Consider the following 20542-nt stretch of genomic DNA (forward strand, 5'->3'; position numbering starts at 1 on the left):
TTTCCAACCAGTGAGCTGATTTTTTGAATCGAAGAATATTTTCGTTATTAGGTACTAAGTTTAGACACCTATTTCTATATAATATACCTAATGATTCTTCTCGATTTGCCGCCCTTCAAGTGACTGCCGCCCCCAAGCGACGCTCAATCTGCCTACCCCCACGGGACGTCACCGGACGTAACTATTAATTGAATATAACATATTCTTTGTATATATCCCATATTTCGCCACACTTCAAATTCGAACTCTGTTCTAGAATACCAAATCCGACAGGGTAAGAAATGGGATGCTCTTCATCTAGCTATGTTTTCAGCATCTATGGACCGTGTCACTGGGCCACGTTTTTTTCGTTTGGCCGTCCACAAGACACATACATACGCATATTTTTCTTATAGCTCTTCGAATTGTAGTATAATTAGGTACTTATTCATATTATTAATTTTATTATATAGAAACTCTCAAACACGTAACGGATTTTGTCGTAAAAATAACCCGTTCCCAATTCTGCCAAAAGATATTAAACCCCACATTATGTATCTTCCAATAAAGTTTAAGTAGGTAGGTACATGTGCGTATGGTCAGGTAAAATTGATCACATCTTTAGGTCGTCTGTTTTCATGTTTTTTTGAACAGGTAGATCTTTCTTGGAAATCTGGTGATATAATGAATTCCAGCTGTTTTGTACTGCCGCGTACATACCGTGTCCAGAATATTGTATATGTATACAGTTGGGCGTATCACAGTTCGCTGCGAGACATTGTGTAGGAAACAGATGGTCTTATAACATTGAGATCAAATACGCATTTTTTTAAACCACCGGAATACAAACGAATGACAGAATAATTACAAGATAAAAAGAACTTTTTATATACTTACCACGTTTTTAAATTTTCTGTTGAATCATATAAACTTGACAATTCTATGTATTAATAAATACTAATGAATACCTACTAAATATTTTTTTTGTACTTGATAGAATTACTGAATAAATATAGAATACTGAAATGTCATTTTGACATTTCATATTGATTTCCATAGTAACGCACGTAGGTATAATATTAATAATTTAGTTGCTTGGGTGGACACACAAAAAAATAATAGTACTGGACAAACATGAATATGAGCTAATAAAAACGTGGTAAAAAATAGGTAGGTATGTAAGTAAACTAGAAACAATCATATCGTATATTTATATACTTACATATTATATATATATAGGTATAATATAATATAATTAGAATGATTCAAAGGTAGGTTAGCAAGTAAGTATCAAATCGTACATATCAAATATCTAATAAAGATATAGATATTTGATACCCAATCAATATCAATATAACAAATTAATGTTCTTATTGAATCTAATATATTAATTGGTCTGCAATGTCCACGAACAATGGGGAATTTTTTTGATTTTCATGCATAAAACATAATTTCTTAAATTTGGGTAAATACTACCACTACTGACAGTACTGACTACAATCACTACTGCATTAATACCTGACATTTCGCGGCAAATTCCTACACGTGGCGTAGGTTGGTAATAAAAATGATACCGCACATTTTGACGTTTTGAAAATCGAATCAAAAGGATAGATTTTTGACAGACTTCATTAAAAAAGCCAACGATTATGGATATTATTAATGATAATTTTCACACGAATCGTTTTCGTTTTTGCGGTAGGTAGGTGAATGTAGGTGAAAAAGATTATTATGTACTCAAAAGTCTACAGACGTATTTTCAGGGCTGTCCACGTAAATTATTAAAACCGGAACCTATATTTCCCGTTCTTTTAAACATAATTTCTTACAATAACCTAATATACATACCAACTCTTTATAGTAACGTAATATGAAGTAAAATTTAGTAATAATTAGTAGTTAACGTGATATCTACTTTGAGTTAAAATACAAAAGCCGATAGCCAATAGTAGCTCAATTTAGAAAATGCTTCAGAGAGTATTATAAGAGCCATTAGTTAAAATTTGTCGTGATTAAGTATGGTGCCTTTAGCATAGTGATATATGTGCGTGTGCGCGAACCCCGAGAGATGCAGGTTCGATACTTTTTATATTGTTTTTGTAAATATTATGTATGTTCAATAATTGGAATATTTACATTCTTAAAGCTTGTGAATTGTTCGTTGAATAAAAATAGTACATAATTACAATTATCAGTATATTATAATTCTATAACAATATCTTATATATTTTCATATTTTATTCAATTATAATTCATACAAAAATACTTGACAAATATTTGACAATAATTATGTGTTCATACTACCATTACTATTTAGTAATATAATTTTAGTTAGATATGTCATATCTAATATAAACACAATTGTATTCACATTTTCGTTGAACTATAAAAAATAATTTCGCATACAATCTTATCTTTGGACGGCCAATTTTTATCTGTATCACACACATGCGTAAATAGAACGAACCAACTCCATTTATGTGTACATTTATGAACATCGAGGATGTGTAATTTTTAATTTTGCATGCTTACTAACACTATTTAAAAACCAAAGTGACCGACGCAACTCGGGTATTACTGAACAAAATAAAAATAAAAATTATTTTAAATATTGGTAATCAAATCAGTATCTACAGTCTACATGTGGATATTGAAGAAACCATTTTTCTGCTAAACCCAACATTCTGTAGTTTGCTGAAGCACGTGTCAATTTGTCATTAGTTTGTACAATCATCCGCCGACCCCTTTAACTTTTGACAATTTCTATACATATCCATATATTATTTAGACTCCATCGCTATAATAGATTAAGGTTTTATTCATTGTTTTAGTAAATTTTAGTGTAATGTTGCTGTCAAAATGGTACTTAAGTCCATTGAAGTCCATCATTCACTATACTATATTCAGGAGTATTTATCTTAATCTATCCTCCTTCTCTCCAGTCGGTTACACTCAGGGAACACAAAAATAATGGGAAGTGGATTGCCTTCTGGGTGAGCTTGTCACAAGTTTTAATTCTTGAGTGTGGAAAAATATGGTATAAGAATATGTTATTTTCAATAGTTTTGTCATCAAAGGTATGCATTAAAGTTTGTCACGTAAACGAATCGCGCATTCAAAATTGGCAATATTTGAGAACATTCAGGCGGGCTTTGGGTCTCTTGTTATTTTGGCCTGACCGTCATTAAGCCGTAAACTAAAGCTGGCTTCAAAAATTTCGCCAATGGTGACTGGCTATCACATTTCTGTCTTATTAATCTGTTCTGTCAAAATCTCAGGAAACTCACTCAAAGCATACTTAAGTTCGTGGTGAACCTCAGTCTTGGATATCTGCTCCTGAGACATTCTTTGGCGTAAAAAAAAAACTTAGAGCGAACGTGGTGCGGTGCGGGTTTATTTGGATCGGGTCTATATTTGTGTTCTTATGTGGTCATACTCATCCTTTATATTGTGCCTACTGGGATCTAAAAGCCAATGTCGTATTTCGGCAATCTATACGAATGCACCCATGTGGCGAAAGCGAACGCATCAGGTGGCGATCAAGATTAACGATACATTATGTGTGTATTTAGCATGTATAAAAATACAGGCATTGACACGGATATTAAAAAGGGCGTAAAAATATGCCAATTAAAACTTATATATATATATATATACTATACCTTCTGTATCTACGGGCTACTATATAGGATATACCTACTGCATCTACGGTATTCTTCTTCGTTGTGTTGGGTTTTCAATAGCTACAATGTGTCGCTCCAGAAGTTGGCGAAGGCAACACTATTTTCCTCGGCTTGTAGGATCTCGTCGAAATTACAGCTCACTGGGCAACCCTTGCATGGAAATATGTGTTCCATGCTTTGTATTTCACCACACTTGCAGGTTTGGTCATCGGTATCTACGGTAACAAATAGGTAAACGAGTTTGGGTTCTATACTTTTTTTATATTGTACTCATGTACTCAATAACATTTTAATGTATGTAATTAAAATAATAAAATTATAAATTGTCCCAAAATAATCATAAGTAATTTTTAAAATTTGATTTCACTGCAATACCGTTATATTGAGAGAATCTTTAAATTTAGAAAAAAATACTCAACCCTGTTTTAATTTTTTATAAAGTTTTGAAGGGAATGGATCAGCGATGATTCTTTCAAGTTTTGTTTATAAGCTCTCTCTCTCTTTCTATACACTTATGAAAGCTTCGTACCATTTAAACAATAATTGCGAGTTCTATCGGATGAATAATATTGTATACGCAAAATGTATTTCGTTTTTTATCAATAATGTACATGTTGGTTGTGAGGTTTTATATTCCTGACATGAAATTGCATTAAATCCACGCGATAGAAACTCCCCTCTCTTTTATTTTTTATCGCGTTCCCTCCGCTCCGCAATTCATAGCAACTTCAGTCTCGTTTGAAGCTTCGTTGCGCGATGTTCTTGGTTTTTATGACATAGTTTTAAGCGCGGGGTGATCGGCTAGCGTCTGCCGGTCCCTTTTTTACCTATGAACCTTTGTGTTTTTTATATATTAATATTACAAATAATGTGGCCGAAGGTGGCTACCACGCGGTCTTTTAATACGTCGGAGGAATGCCTTAATAATAATCGTCGTAACATTGTTTTATAACAAATCGCGCGATCTAAAAATTCTTTCGGTTGTTTGTGTGTAGTTTTATTTACCACCCAAAACGCCGGATCGTGCGTTCTACGCAATTTTCATGCGTTCTTTATAAATTTGTATTAAAATAATATGTGATTTTGAAGGAAACCAAAGCATTTATTTTTGGTGTATTATTGTGTCTTTGATTATGTGAAATCTTTCTGTGATGTTCAAAAGTTCTCATTGGAATTCAAGGAACGAGAATGTTAATAGGGTATGTTTTTAGTTTTTTTTTTATATTGATATTAGCCAATTAATATCAAAATGGTATGATGTATACCCCCTTTCCTTGGTGTTAAGTTTACATACTTTGACCCAATATGTCATATTTTGCATGGTCGCAAGCAGGTCATGCGTTGCATAGGGGCGGCGAATGAAAGAACAAATCGCTCATGAGAAAACAATACCTCGTATGCCACATGACACTAATTATACATGAGATGAAAAATATTTATATTATAATCTCTATGATTCCATCAAATTTATCACGTATTTTTCGTATTCTACTATTAATCTTAATAGTGAAATACAAAAAATGAAGAATTTTTATGCATTACTACTTAGTGACTAGAGAATTTTTTTCATCTCGTATTTTGTGGCATAGGAGGTCTTCTCATGAGCGAAATACAAAATATTGCAAGTTTGACAGTAGTGGTGATTTTCCATTAATCGGAAGATGCGGTCGAAGAATCGATATCTTAATTTTATCCTCCTGAAAGAATGAAGAATCCTGACAGCATGACTATTATTTGTAAAGGCTATAATAGCGGTTTATCGCACAGGAGATTTTTTTCACATGGTGCCTCCAAATCTGTCGGCACCACAAACCTTTACGTACATAAAACTAAACTAACCATCTTAGTCTAAGTCAGGGTTTCCCAAACCTTTTCTGCACTGGAACACTTCGCAAACCCGGAAATTTTAACGGAACACTTAGCTTACTTTTTAGGTGGCCGGTCAGGTAAAAACAATATGGGTACCTACCCCATTTTGTTTCATGCGCACGGTGTGAGAAAAGATGTCCTCCGCCTGTACCTAGATAGGTACTTGACGTCATAAACATCAGAGGAGATTGATCATCACTCGCCTTTCAATATGAAGTAGATTCATTACTTACTGTAAAGTAAGTAAGTAAAACTTGGAAAGGTTTTATAGTTTATACACTACAACACATTTGAAGATCTTCCACTAAGTATAAGTATGCTTCGTAGAATATCTGTGTTGCAGTGCATAAAACCTTTCCAAATTGTCGCGGAACACCTATTCAGGTTCGGCGGAACATAGTTTGGGAAACCCTGGTCTAAGTAATTACTAATTATTGAATGCGTAAATGAGAAAAGAGATGGGCCGAATTATTTAGCAGGTACGTAAGTACCTAATTGGAATTTGAAAATTTTACACAGAAACAAAAATTCAAAAAAGTAGGTGTAAAGTTCCTAAAGTTCCAAAATAAATTAACAAAAAAAAAACTTACGAACCGTGAGCTTTCTGCGTCAAAAAGAAAACCATCACCGGCTTTGTGTAGTTGTAGTATATAGGTTAATGCTACAAGAACTTATATGCTACAGATATTTTACACATATACCTACCTACCTACATTTATGTGGCGACTAGTTCGTAACATGAGTCGAAATCAATTTGCCACATGTGGTTGTCATTGATCAAACTGTAAAGGCCTGGGTCCATCTGGGTTCTGGAATTAGGTGCTCTTGAGTTTATTTTTTTGTCGTTTTAGTTTTAGCTTTGACAGTGTGTTATTATTATTAAATTTGAAGGTCTGTTTAACCACCAGAAGATGCGTCTACATTTTGATTGACTATAAATAATTACAAGATAAAAAGAACTTTTTATATAGGTACGACGTTTTTAAATTTTTGTTGAACCATATAAACTTGACAATTCTATGTATTAATAAATACTTTTTTTTTGTACTTGATAGATATACTGAATAAATATAGAATACTGAAATGTAATTTTGACATTTCATATTGATTTCCATAGTAACGCATGTATTTATTAATAATTTAGTTGCCAGGAACCCCTTGGCAACCAATAATAGTGTAGCAAAAGCAAAATAGCAAAACAGAATTAACTGAAAATGAATTCAATTCTGCTTAAAGATTGCCAAAAGTATAAAAAGAATGCATTGTCGTCGTGTTCTGATATCCTATTCTAAAAGTTTCAAATCTAGTCGGGAAGTTAGTTAAAAATTTTCAATCGTCCAATACAAATCTTGGACAAACAAGAAAAAATCTGTACCGGACAAACAAGAATACGAGCTAATAAAAACGTGGTAAAATACTCACTATCAGGCGTGCTCACAAAGGGATCGGGTTTCGGGTCCGGAGCTCCGCAGAAACGGAAAACATAGATACAAAATAATTAGGTAAATGCATCATTGGGGCATCCAATGGTTGCTTTAATGTCCTGCGGCATGTCTAAAGACGTGGCTGAGAAGACGGCACAAACGGTCACTAACGATCCGCATAATTATGACTGCATTCGATAACCACTTGTGGATGCGACAGCTCGCAATGACTCGATAAGTGAACACCCTTAGTTATGCACGTACCTGCAGGCCAGGTGTTTATCGCTAGACTCATAGTTTGGACCGTCTGGGGAATGTACATACCTGGAAATGTGCAGTATTCTGAGATTTAAACGACGAGACGCTATGAGTAGTACCTAGCTGGATAAATTAATGTGTAAGTCAATGGCGCCTGTTTTGTTAACCCCGCCCCCTTCGACGCCTTAATCGTTATGAAAAATATGAATACTTTTTTCAAAATGCCTCTCATAATAATCTGTAAGGATGTGTGATATTTGTATACTTAGTAATAATAATAATAATTACAATATAAAAAGAACTTTTTTATTTACAACGTTTTTAAATTTTCTGTTGAATTATTATGCTCAATGTGCTTAAACTTGTACTTGATAATATGAACTAAATAAAAAACAAACAAACAAAAAATATAGAATACTGAAATGTCATTTTGACATTTCATTTTGATTTCCATTGTAACGCACGTATATTTATTAATAATTGACTTGCTAGGACCACCCCCTTAGCAACCAATAATAATCTTACACTTTTTACGGATTTTTCTGAAATAACTTTCCATACAAAACAGAATTAACTGAAAATGAATTCAATTCTGCTTAAAGATGGCTAAACGTATTAAAAGAATGCATTGGCATCGTGTTCTGATATATTCTAAAAGTTTCAAATGTCTAGCTAGTCGGGAAGTTAGTTAAAAATCGATTGCAAGATTTGTACTGGACAAACAACCACCGGACAAACAAGAATACGACCTAATAAAAATGTTGTAATAATAATCGTTGCTGACCATCTAACCTAGAATAAAGAATTAAATAGGTACCTACCTACAAAAATAATATAACAGTAACTATCTCTAGTAAGTTCATAATATAACGTAATGCATCTGATATTCCCTGGCATGGATCAGCGTTCCCATCTTCGCGTTTTCATGCCAGACATGGCAATTTTATAACCTAGCTTACTTAATTCGCATCTGGCGTATGACGTTAAATCTAGTACGTTTCAACGACGCGAACGCAGTAAACTTTTTCATAAAAGGGCTACAATGTTATTATGCATTAACATCCTTTATCGAATCGGTAAATCATCTCTCTTGTGATATAATAAATATCCCCAAACTTCTTAAATTGCACTCACGCGGGGTGAGGAATTAAACAATATAATTTTACTGTAGGTAAACCACACGTTTCTTCATTATTTGCGTGGGACATAATTATTTTATCTGTAAAATGTAATATTATTATGTGCCAGTAATATATGCACATTATAATGCCTCCGGACGGAATATAAATCCTACAATGTTAGTCGATAAACTATTTTTACGAGAATGGGTAGTTGGCCATACTCATTTTTAAAAATTGGGGAGAAAACTAAAATATTATGTACAACACACCAATCATGGGACATGACCCAATGCACAGTAGCGTCTTATCGGGGACGTAAAGATGTCTTCACATAGTTTTTGTGTGTCCGTATTGTTCTTTCGCATTACATTTATAATTAAAGTTTTTTTTCTTTTGTGTTAGTTCTCCGTGCCTTTCTTTCTGGTGGCACTTTTTTTTTAAGTTATGTCAACTCAGTAAATTATCACTTGTCTTGTCAAATGTCATTGGCTACAATACGTAGGTATTACACCGGATTAATTGATTGAAAATCAACATGTTGTGCCTTTTGTACCTTATTACCGACCAAATTTTGTGTCTGCAATAATTTTTAGTTTCAATCTTTTATAATAAAGACTTCATATTTGAAATACCAATTTCTAGATCTGGTATCTTTTCTTATCCTATCTTATCTGGCATATTTTTGGCACTGGCGTGGACGTAGTAGAACTTTATATTCATAATTCATTCTCCCCACGGTTATATTGCCATTTTCCACGAAATTACTACCATTCAAACAGTAATAATTAATGAATTATTGTTTCATTCAATTTTTTGGTGCTTCTGATAAACAGATAAACGAATGATTGCCTGTGTTTATGTGTTAATTTACTATCCTGCCTCGACTTACCCCCGTTTCAGACGCGACACCGGTGTCGCTCTCGTATATAATAAGGAGGCTTTTGTATTCTAATAAAGGGGCCTTTGTATTATGTTTATGAACGCCCAGAGCTAATGAGTCAACGCATAATTTCGCGATATAAATTAGAACATAAAACTGGCTGCGGTCATAAAAAACATGTGTATCGGCGGCTTGAGAATGTAGCGGCCGACGGAAAAGTTTACCGGACACGCTTTGACTCATTAGCTCGGGGCGTTCATAAACATAATACAAAGGCCTCCTTATTATATACGACCGCGACACTGGTGTCCCGTCTGAAACGGGCCTTACACTTATTATTTGAAAGAATAGAATTACTCACGGTTTAATTTAACTTACAGTAAATTTTCTTGTAAGTATGATAATACGACTAGACGATTGATTATCCCAATATCTTGATGGCTCGGTTCCATAGTACTACAACTAGGAATAAAGTAGTCTTGAGTAATGGCTGATTAAAGTTTTGACTCTCCTAAACTGACTTGTAGAAAAGTGACAAAAATATCGGCCCTACGAGGACAACTATCTAGTAATTTTTTCGAGTTGTAATTTTACGGAACTGACGAGGGGTGATATACGAATAGGTATAATGGCTAACATAACTAGATACTAATTGGAATTGAGCCATCGATTTGGTTATTTTGGCTTTACGTACAATGATGTAGATACATACATTATTATGACGTTATTCTGCGGGGCGATACAATAACATCTTATGATTAAGGCTCGGTTCAGACACCGTGGATTCCGCGCGGATTGGACCGCGCGTAGTCAACTTGTACTAGCTCCGCCGCGGACAAGTGTGGACGAATATTAGAAGCTAGCGGATGCAAAGCGCACCGTTTGATCCGCGCGGAATCCGCCATGTCTGAACCGAGGCTTAACGTAATTTTCTATAATTTCGGTAATTATGTTGACAACGCTTATGGTATATTTATGTATCCCAATCTAGAAAAAGTTTAGATTAAAGAGTAGTTTTTAATTCTAGGAACATATAATTTTGATATCAATATAAGGTATCTAGCTTATACAAATTCATTCGATTGTTCCTACGTTCTAATGCGTGAACATTTTACGGAGATCACATTCCTCGCAGTGGCCCGTAGGTACCTATGTCTACTCCCGTCTGGATGCAAGGGAAGTCGGTCGGCCTTCGTCCTGCGAAATCGTGACGCGTCTTCGCAACATGATCGCGGTGCATTCTGCAGCCAAGAGCGATGCAGTGCCCTGATCGATTATCAAAAACAGCCGCACCGATGTTCTCGGAATCACAATACTTGCTTACTAGCATACCTTCTAGTCATTATTGTTATATCGCGTTTTCTTTGCTCCACGGGCAGGTATAAAACTGTAACCACTGTCCAGAGAACATCAACAAGTAAGGATAAATATAATTGTTTTTATCATTGTTATATTGTAACGGAGTTGACTTTGGTTACTTTGAGAAATATAATGGTTACTCACGTGAGTAGGTATTCACCATCAAAAGGTGTATTTATAGTAGTGTTTTTGATAATTTGTTGGCCTTCTCTAAATGTGTGTAAGTGAATCTGACAAAATACTAGGTGTGAATCATTATCTATTGCAGATTAATTTGCACTGCTTACTACTCACAGGGACGCGCCAAGGGTGGATGTGAATCACCCGGGCAGCAAAGTCAGAAAAACATATTTTTAATTGATTTTATGATGAAAATATTTTATTGATTTACATAAACCTAGTTTTATGGTGAGATATATGAAATACATAATAATTCTGTACGTTTCCTGCCACCTAAAAAATCAGATAGTTAAAGCGAAATAGGTAAGTACACAAATATTACCTATATTCTTATTCAGGCGTTTAAAATCTCCGATCCGAAGATAATTCATTCATCATTCAGAAACACCGAAAGTCTCAATAGGGTGGGTCAATGTTATAGCATAATAAATAATTTCTGAAAACATATGTTTTCTATGACTGGGCGCTAGAAAATTACCTGAGTCATAAAGGTACAACGATTTGTCTCATAAATATGTCTCACGGATTGTAAAAAAAGTCTCGAAATCTTAGACTATAGATACACTAATCAGAATTATCTTTCATCTCATTCGGTACCTAGTACCTAGTGCTAGATTCGTTCATTTCAGATCACTACACGTTATAATCCATAATTTTAGCCATTAGAGCTCCCGATTATCCTGGTTCATGGTGGGGAGAGGTTGCACGGATAAACGGAAAACATGGATAATCCGAGCTATGGTTTTTTCTTTTTAAAATACTACATACATTTCTAAACAACTAGTAGACAACTAGTAGACAACTATTTTAACATGTTGTACACTCATTATTTATTAAAACAAATCTGTGATTTTGGTTTGTTTCCAGGAATCATTCTAATTTAGAATTTTCCCAAAGCGTCAATTACATTGAGCTACTTTAAAAGCTGTTTGTTGGGGAATTTACAATCTGCCTGTAATGTCGCCCAGTGTAATCATCGAACAAGCAGATTGTAAACACTCTACCGAGAAAAGTTGAAAGCCGGTCAACTTTACACGCTACACGCCGGCGTGTGGGCCTACTGCGTCTGCGCAGTAGAGCGCAGTAGCAACCTCCCGGTAAAAAAACGATCTACGTCCTGTCAAAATAGTCGCTGGCTTGTGGCTTCTCAGCGAATGGAAAGTTTTGTGTGTCATCATCACAATCGCAGTAGCTGAATCGCCCACTTTTAAATTCGCCAACAAACAGCTCGTAAAGTAGCTTAATGTAATTGACGCTTAACCGAGGTTCATGTTTACGAAAGCGAGCGATTTAAAAAAAAAACACGCACGGATAATCCGCAAACCGATAATCGGGAGTTTACTGTACATTAGAACTTGCCGTGACGAATAAAAACTTAAACTTGACACTCTTAAACCACTGGCAACTGATAGCAATTCTAGAACTTGATTTTTCTTTATGAAAAGATAGGAATGGGATGAAGAATTGTTTCTTGTACGAACAAATAGCCTCAATTTCAACAAAGTTAGAGCGAATGAAATGAATCAAGTGATAATGTTTCACTAAAAAATATTCTAAGTACGCAAGTCCTACCAACTTAATGAGTGGCATACTTTTTGTAACATTATGCTGATAATTTTTATCTAATCAGTCATTCACGTTGTTATAAATTATAAAGATTATAACCGCAAATGTTTAGGTAGCTAATTCCATAACAATATAAAAATGCAATGGCAATTGCAACCTATTATTTTTAAACCATTAACCCATTGATATGCAATCAATACTTTTCCATAATGATGAGTAACTATCAATGTAGATTGTAGAACGTAGACATAACTTGTTTAATAAGATATTTCCAAGTCCGTAGAAGTATTTTTTTCTAGTGAAATTAATAACAATAAAAATAATAAAAGTCATTGAATAAACTACGCCACTGTTTTGCGGACTTGAAAACGTGGGTTAACACAAGTGGCGTGCGGTTCATAGATGCTATGGATGCGGAGCATTCCCAGAAATAGGTGTGTACTCAGTAAACATAGTAAAGCAATAATTGTATGTAGGTATCTACTTACTGTGAAATCTGATGATGTATTTTTTGATTTCACTATATTTCTTCTAACCACAGAACAGATTAATAAATAGAATTCCGATTAGCTATTCCCCAATACACTATATTTTGACACAGGGTTTTGAATTTGTCCTACGAAAATGAACCACGCATTATAGACGTGCGATAGTGTGTGTTGCAACCTTCAAATATGTATGCCAATATTGAATGAGCGTCAATGCATAAACCGAAAGCAGTTGTCAGATCGAAGGATAAGCGTATTCTTTACACCTGTTTTAAGTTTATCCCATATTCTCCCACACTCGAGATCGGTTGCCTGTTACTCCACACCCGTTAGCTATTTCAGTACCCTGCTTCTAACACACGCAGATGTTGTAAATTGTGATTGTATTTGTGACAAACGTTCATTTTGACTTTGTGTCTCACAAATTTAATGATAATATAACTTAATATAGCTTTATTTCACAAATGGAACCCACAAAGTTCAGGAGTGCTGGTAATTTGTCATAAATAATGGATGTGTATGGATTTTTCCAACAGCATGCCCACGAACAAAATCTCACCACACGTCACTGATTAACTGATTAACACAATATGTACACTTTATTTCTGCTATGATTTGGAATTTGCAAATGTACAAAATTTATTGCAAGTTCGTGTTCATATATTTTGTATTGAAAAAGTAGGTGCAACGAGAATCGATACCTATGTACGAATGTTTATAAAATTCTACATGACATTAAAATTCATCTCCATGAAATGGGTCGTGTATGAGCGTTGTTCATCAATTAACATCAAGTGTTGGCCAAAGTCGAAACATTATTTTTAGGGCTGCGGAAATTGATTGATAATATCTGTCGGAATACTTGCATACAGGTATCTTTGTTGCATAAAAATGTTATCGAAGCGAGATTTCTCAGACGGTATTCTTTTCAGTCTAATCGGCAAACAATCTGTCTCATTCAGCTTTTTATGCGGTCTCTTTCACTCCAGCTGCAGTCAGCTGTTAAAGTGTGTTGAATCGAGGCGGGAAACTACAGTCTGTCAAAAAAGGGCGGGAAAGAATCTCGCATCTGTCATTGCGAGTCAGGACCATTATAAAGACTCTGATTAGTGATTACTGATTACATTTATATTTATACGATTATATACGTGTATAATGAATTATGAAATTATTGTAATACACTAAATGTTACCTATATACAACCTATATACAAAATGACGATCAAATTTCTTAATTCTTTTTCGATCTTTGTTCTTGTAAAAATGATGTTTTTTTATTTTTTTGAAATGATAGTTTGTAGGTACCTACTTATGCTTTTTAAATTTTGAAAAATTTAGCATTTTATTGTCATGAGGCCTATTTTCTTACCCTCTCTGGTTTATTTTTGAAAATGACAGCTGGCAACACAGTTGCCACCGTCATTGGCTAATGGCTTCGAACAAATCGATGGTGCAGCTAGTTGGAACGAGCGGACGGACCATAACATGTTATGGTTTAATTGAAGATTTTACAAGCGTCTGCGATTCTAATCGTTTAACACTGAAACTTGGGAAATTTTATATTTAGTATTAGGGGTATTATAGGGCGAGCGACGGGGCCGTGAATAGATAAATATGTACGTGATAGTTCTAGCATTCGTTGGGCCACGATTCTAGGGAACGATCCAAAATGACATTTTAAGATTGGGGGCAATCGCCGCAGACGATCGGGATTCGGGAGGGTTCGATAATATTAATATAATTATTGTAGTAAGCCCATGTAAGCCTGTCTATGCTTACTTACATTCAGGTTTGGTGCCTAATTCTTAATATAACTGGTATTTCCGTGATCTATCATTATTTCATACCAACATATCTTCATTATTGATTGCCCGGAGCTTCCCATTGCTACATTACCGATTATATCGATTGTTGGCAAGCCGCTCCGCTCAATAAACATTAAATATTTATTAACCACGAATATTTATTAGTCGTGAGATCTAATCTTGTGCCGGGAGGAGAGTTATCAAAAATATACAATCATTTATTATTATTGTGATTTTCGTACCTTGTAGACTCTTGAAGTCTAGTGCGACTTCTTATTGTGACAGACGCGTCAGAGCGTTGTATACAGTGTGGATATGGATGGACGACAACGGAGCAATTCATATATATATATATATCGGTATAATATGAGACACCAAGGCCAAATGGCCTTTTATCCTCGTCATCTGTAGTATTCGCGTTTGTGTACCTATTAATGAAGAGCGCATACCTCTTCGTCGTGGGTCTGAAGGGAAAAAATGGAAAAGAAAAAGAGCTGGGAAAAATAGGGGATATACAGTGGTTTCTCCTTAGAATTGACTGAGTCAGCACTGCGGAGTATTTTATTTTTTTATATCTGTAGATGAAGAGGCTACCAAATGGCCCCTTTTTTGTCTCCTATTGTAGGGAAAAAATATAAACTAAGACTTTAAGATCAGTATTGCTCGTGGTCTCGGAAATTCGGTGAGGATTGCTGGATCGTAATTGTTTAGATCTTTGATCGACTGGTTTGGGAAGTCTGCTGTCATGGAGCTGTAGAGTTTTTTTAGAAAGTTTCAAGACGTGGTCGTAAATGGTTTTTACGTTCAAGTCTCTATGAAGACAACGGAGCATTTCTAAAGGTTGTCATTTATTAGATCACAATCGAACCTTCCCCCCCTCCCCCAATAGGGCTACACTGCGCTACAGCCTCTCAATTAATGGGACTTCAAGTGCCTTAAATATATATTAAATAAATCTGTAAAAAAAATCTTGAGGCAAAGGAGGAAGCAGCTGCCTCCACGCTTAAAATCGACAAACGTTAGAAGGTAACTTTATTGAAATTAACTGCATTTATAATTGAGGAGACTCGTGTTGCATTTTCAGTTGTTATTTTTGCATCTTGATCATGCATAATAAAACCTACCATTAGCTTAGCGGCATGTATAAATGGAACAATCCTGTTAATAAACCGGTAGAAATTCTCATGTTACAATTAAAATTCTTCAATTCGGCACTGATCATATTATATTGTGCTGTACAGTTGCCACTTCATAACTCTGCACTCCGGCTATAGGATGAAAATGATGTAATATATTCTAAAAATATATATTTTTAGATATTATATTATTATCTAAGTATTTTTTGTTGTTGTTATTACTACATAATATTATATTAATACAAGTGACTATCATTTTGATCTAATTTTATTCGAGGTTATCAGGTAAAGAGGCATATGAATGTATGAAAAATTGCAAAGTTATAAAACGTCCTATATTCTAACCAACATAAGTATAAAGCGTCATTAGAAAACTTTCCCGGTGGAACTTCCCAAAGCCCCAGTTCGGAATCCCATGCATGGAAACAGCAGTACCTATGAAGGTCAAACTCACGAGCTAGGTACCATACAAAGTGTGCAAATTCTCTGCCGGTAATAGATATTTTTTTATTATATTGTATACTATCTTGTCTGTTATATAATTCCCAGAGGGTTGTGATAGCATTGTTTTAAAAATAATGACCTCGAAACCACCTCTTAAGTAAAACCATGTTTTTGCTAGCCATTGTCTTTATTTTTGGGCACAGAGCTTTTAAGCTTAGGCCGGCCGTCCTCTGAACAATTATTGTGATTTCCAATATTATAATTTGTGTATTAACAATACATAATAATAACATAGTTTATTTTCTTATTTTTCTTCTCACATGGTTCATTGTATCCAGGAAGACCGACGGCCAAATTTTGTAACATCGCGATATAACAATAGAACGCCATGGCGATTGTGTTTTATTGACAGCCATGTAGCAAAAAAAAAAATAGTACATTTTCATTTATCAATATCGATAGGTAACCCATTATATTATTATTATATAAACCATGTTCCTCAACATACGTCTCGAGGGTTACTCGGGGATTTGTGATAAAAAGTTTCATCATAATAATTCTTTTTTTTTTAAATCCAGTTCCTCAATTAGTTCTTGATAATGGGACTATGTAACTTATTTAAATTTTAAATCTATACCCCTAGTTTTAGTATGAAATGCTTTTTCTTTTGGTGTTTTAGTTAATTATTGTACTATATGACAAAAATGCGCAGCCGGCATCTAAGCTTGACTAACACAACATGGACCCTCCAAACCAATCCGCCCCGCACCACACTCGGCCTTAATCGAGCGTATCACGGGGCCCCACGTTTGGACGTGAAGCATCAGCAGTTGTTTACGCCTGGGAATGTCTCAGGAGCAGATACCCAAGTCTCTCGTTCTCACTCTCGTCCACGCTATCAAGTGAGCTTTGACTGACTTTTTAATACCTAGCGAATCAAACACGAAATACTTTCTATGTATAGTTTAAAATTACAAAATAGTATGAGCAAAAAAGACATACGATTGCCGCTTTCGTGTCTATAATACGTATTTCGTTTGATATGATTTTTAAACATACTTCATGTTACATTCTTTAAATTAAATTAAAAAAATATATGTTTTATTATCCACAGAAATATACATACTATTATATTATATTTTCAAGGAATCGTATATAGTTATATTCCTTTCATGTTTGGTGTCAATGATGCTGCAGTATTCACCATTTCAATGTAGCTTAGTTATAATAAAATTAATATAGTGTACCTAATCTTTTTTATATCTAGGTATATGAGCTAAAATCGCACAACACAAGCCTGCCATGAGTAATTGATAAAATGGTGTGTTCCTTATACAATCGATCAATACGCCACTTAAAAATAAAAGTTTTAGTACCGCTGTTCGACGCACACTTTAAATTCGATTCACCACCTTGACATGGGCTTGTCCCAAGCTGTGTTCAGATAGTATTAAAATGTTTTGTGCTTCTATGTTAAAAAATAATATGTTCTCACGGACCATAGTGTATAATAAACAGCCTTGCTTCAAGTTTTTTTGTTTGTTTTTTTTTTAAATATATTTTTCATACCATAATAAATGGCCCGCGCTTTATCGCGCGCTATCTATCGGTAGGTTTTTTTTAACGCGTGTGTTCAAATTTCGAATTTTAATTTTGATTGTTTATCTCATCCGGCGAGTTTGACTTCTTCGATGGACGAACGGATAAAGATAATATTATTATTATTATTATTTATTATATAACACGGATAATGTGACGATTTTGTTAATGGGTTTGATGAGCATAGTGTTATTCTATCGCTTGATCGCTGTCGATATTGCTGCGGGCGAATCGTGTCAGATTCACCTCTGAACTTAACCCATCCGTATACGTTACACTGATTTCGGTTGAATTCATAATCGTTTACCTGTACCCCGCTCGATTTGGCTAAATCCTCCCCCCCCAGTCCTAACGGGCTGTATTTGTTATGACAGTGATGTGAATCGGATGTTCTTTCCGTCGCGAGACAGATTGTCATGCACCTATGTGTTACGCCGAATGTGCGAAATTGACATTTACATGAAATGGGCAAAATTTTGCCTAAATCATGAAAAATGCAAGCCTGTTTGTTGCCTTATTCATGCATTAAACAAAATATCTGCCGAGTGCGTGAGTTCGGCAGTAATTTTTCTGCCTAGTTCATGCATTGGACAAATTAGATAGTAGCGCTACGGTGGTGTTTTTTGCAACTAAACTAAATGTGTCAAATGTTCATGCATTGGTCAAAATTTACGTTTATTATCTATGGTCAAAATAGATGGTCGCGCTCCGGTGGTATCAATTGTGCAATGGTCGATTGTATGTTTGTGATAGTTTGTTGATACTTGTTAGCTAACCTCAAAATGGACATTCAGTTGAATTCAGAATTACAAAACCTAACCTAACCTAACCCAACCTAACCTAATAATAATAATATTATATTATGTCCAATTATAACTAATAAAACCATCCGTATTAAATTTACTTTTTCTACTGTCATGTTAACAGTTTAAGAATTCCATACCCTGGCGAATTCACGTACTCTGCAGATAATTTACCTAATTCATGAATAAGGCAACGGGATTGACTATTACATGAATTAGCCAAAATTTTGCCCATTTCATGTAATAGTCAATTTCGCACATTCGGCGTAACATATGCATCGTTTGTCTGTTGAATATCCTCGATATAATTGTCGATAAAGACAGCGTCATGGGTTTGGTCTCGTAACTCCCAGTAGCACTCATTCAGAACACCAAAAATGCAGTCTGTTCTATGGTACACACTGATGGTTGTAGCGAGCAGTCGTCAGCTCTATTTATAGCTGTAGATACAAAGCATCCCCAGATATGCTAGACAGAATAGTGTGCGTTGATAATATGTATTTTTTTTGTAAGGAGTATAGGTATATATTTTACCTAACAGAGTGCTCACTAGAAAAAGTCACCGCACGCCACCAGTAGTGAATCATGTCACCTTACGAAAGCTGAAAGCAACAGTTGGCAGAGGTTCGTGTAGAACAAATGTTTCATAACAATGCGGACCATGCATCGTCTCGTCACATCTAAGGGCTCAGACACACGATACTGCAGTTAGCGGCTAAAAATACTAAGATTTAGATTTTAATCGGATGTATTTGGAATCGAGTAAAACCTGCGTCGACGCACGCAAACTGCAGTGTCGTGTGTCTGAGTTTGTATGCGAAGATGTGAAGTGGGACCTGGTTCCAACACGCTACGGATGCCTCAAGTGACTCAACATGGCTTACACTTTCTTCAAGCCAATTGGACTGCGACGTCCTGAAAGGGTACTGTAATTGAAACATACACTGAAACGGAGTGCGTAGGTATTACACACTAATCTTGTCACTGTGTGCAATTGCAAAGTTACGTGGAGGATACTTTATATTGTGTTTAAACAGTAGTGAACATGGCTGCATTAACATAAGTAATTGTTCTAAGCATATCTTTAGGCTTTATCACATTAGACCGTGTCATTTTCTTTTTTTCCCGCTGAATAAAAAAAAAAACACCCCATGCCTCATTTGTAACCCATTCTCCTCTGCGCTTCTGAAATATGAGATTAATCCAGGCTATTATGGGCAGTAAACTGTGTGTAATGGTTGTATCAAATTACACTTAACCTTGCGTTAAACTCAAGTGTTGCAAAAAAATAGATCGTTAAGATTATTGCCTATATCGATTATTTGAATCACTTACTCTAATCACACGGATATTATGTAAATTTTAAAGCATTGACGTTGTTCGTATGAAGTTTATAATATTAATTATTCATTCTTATTGGTCGATTTCCTCGTCATCAACGAAACCAACCGCTCTGGAAGACTACAAACTCTTTTTCTGAAACTTCCACTGCGTTTAGAGTTTACTGTTTAGTTTAGAGCATGGGTGGCCAACCTTTTCAGCAGCCGGGTCAGATTCTAAAAATGAGATTTCCTATCGGGCCGCGCAACCGATTTTTTATTATACAAAACAAAAATCAGAATCAAACATTTATTAGGAGAGACTTTTTTTTAAATAATAAAAATTAAACAAAATAATATAAAAATAATAAATTTTAGTGAGAAGTTTGATTTTGTGTGGCAGAATTAAATGCATCAATATCGATATCGAGTGAGGTTGTTCCTACACGCAAACAGTTTTCCAAAAGCACATCGGTGATTCGTGTTCTAACTCGGGATTTGATATGCTAAGTGTTCCCAAATAGCGAAGTCATCATTAGAGCATGTTTGTAAAATGCAGGATATTTCTCCTTTAACTGTTCATTCAAAGTTCACAAAGTTCTATTTGTAAATTTCCCGGTAATAAATTCA

General features: G+C 35.0%; 1 protein-coding gene across 3 annotated transcripts in view; it reads left to right on the plus strand.

Moving 5' to 3' along the window:
* Positions 1 to 20542, plus strand: part of Myb (proto-oncogene like protein Myb) — a 209577-nt gene that overhangs the window by 136963 nt on the left and 52072 nt on the right. The window contains exon 1 of one of the 3 annotated variants that reach the window (XM_085943338.1): positions 4393 to 4861. The exons of the other annotated variants lie outside the window; for them this stretch is intronic. Coding sequence (XP_085799464.1) covers positions 4851 to 4861 — 11 coding nt within the window. The 5' untranslated portion in view covers positions 4393 to 4850. Of the gene's footprint in view, positions 1 to 4392; positions 4862 to 20542 lie in introns of those variants that run through there. 3 annotated transcript variants of the gene reach the window in all.

The sequence above is a fragment of the Rhyacophila brunnea genome, unplaced genomic scaffold (assembly GCF_057557595.1).
Source record: "Rhyacophila brunnea isolate RB1 unplaced genomic scaffold, BYU_Rbru_1.0 scaffold_15, whole genome shotgun sequence".
Taxonomy (NCBI): domain Eukaryota; kingdom Metazoa; phylum Arthropoda; class Insecta; order Trichoptera; family Rhyacophilidae; genus Rhyacophila; species Rhyacophila brunnea.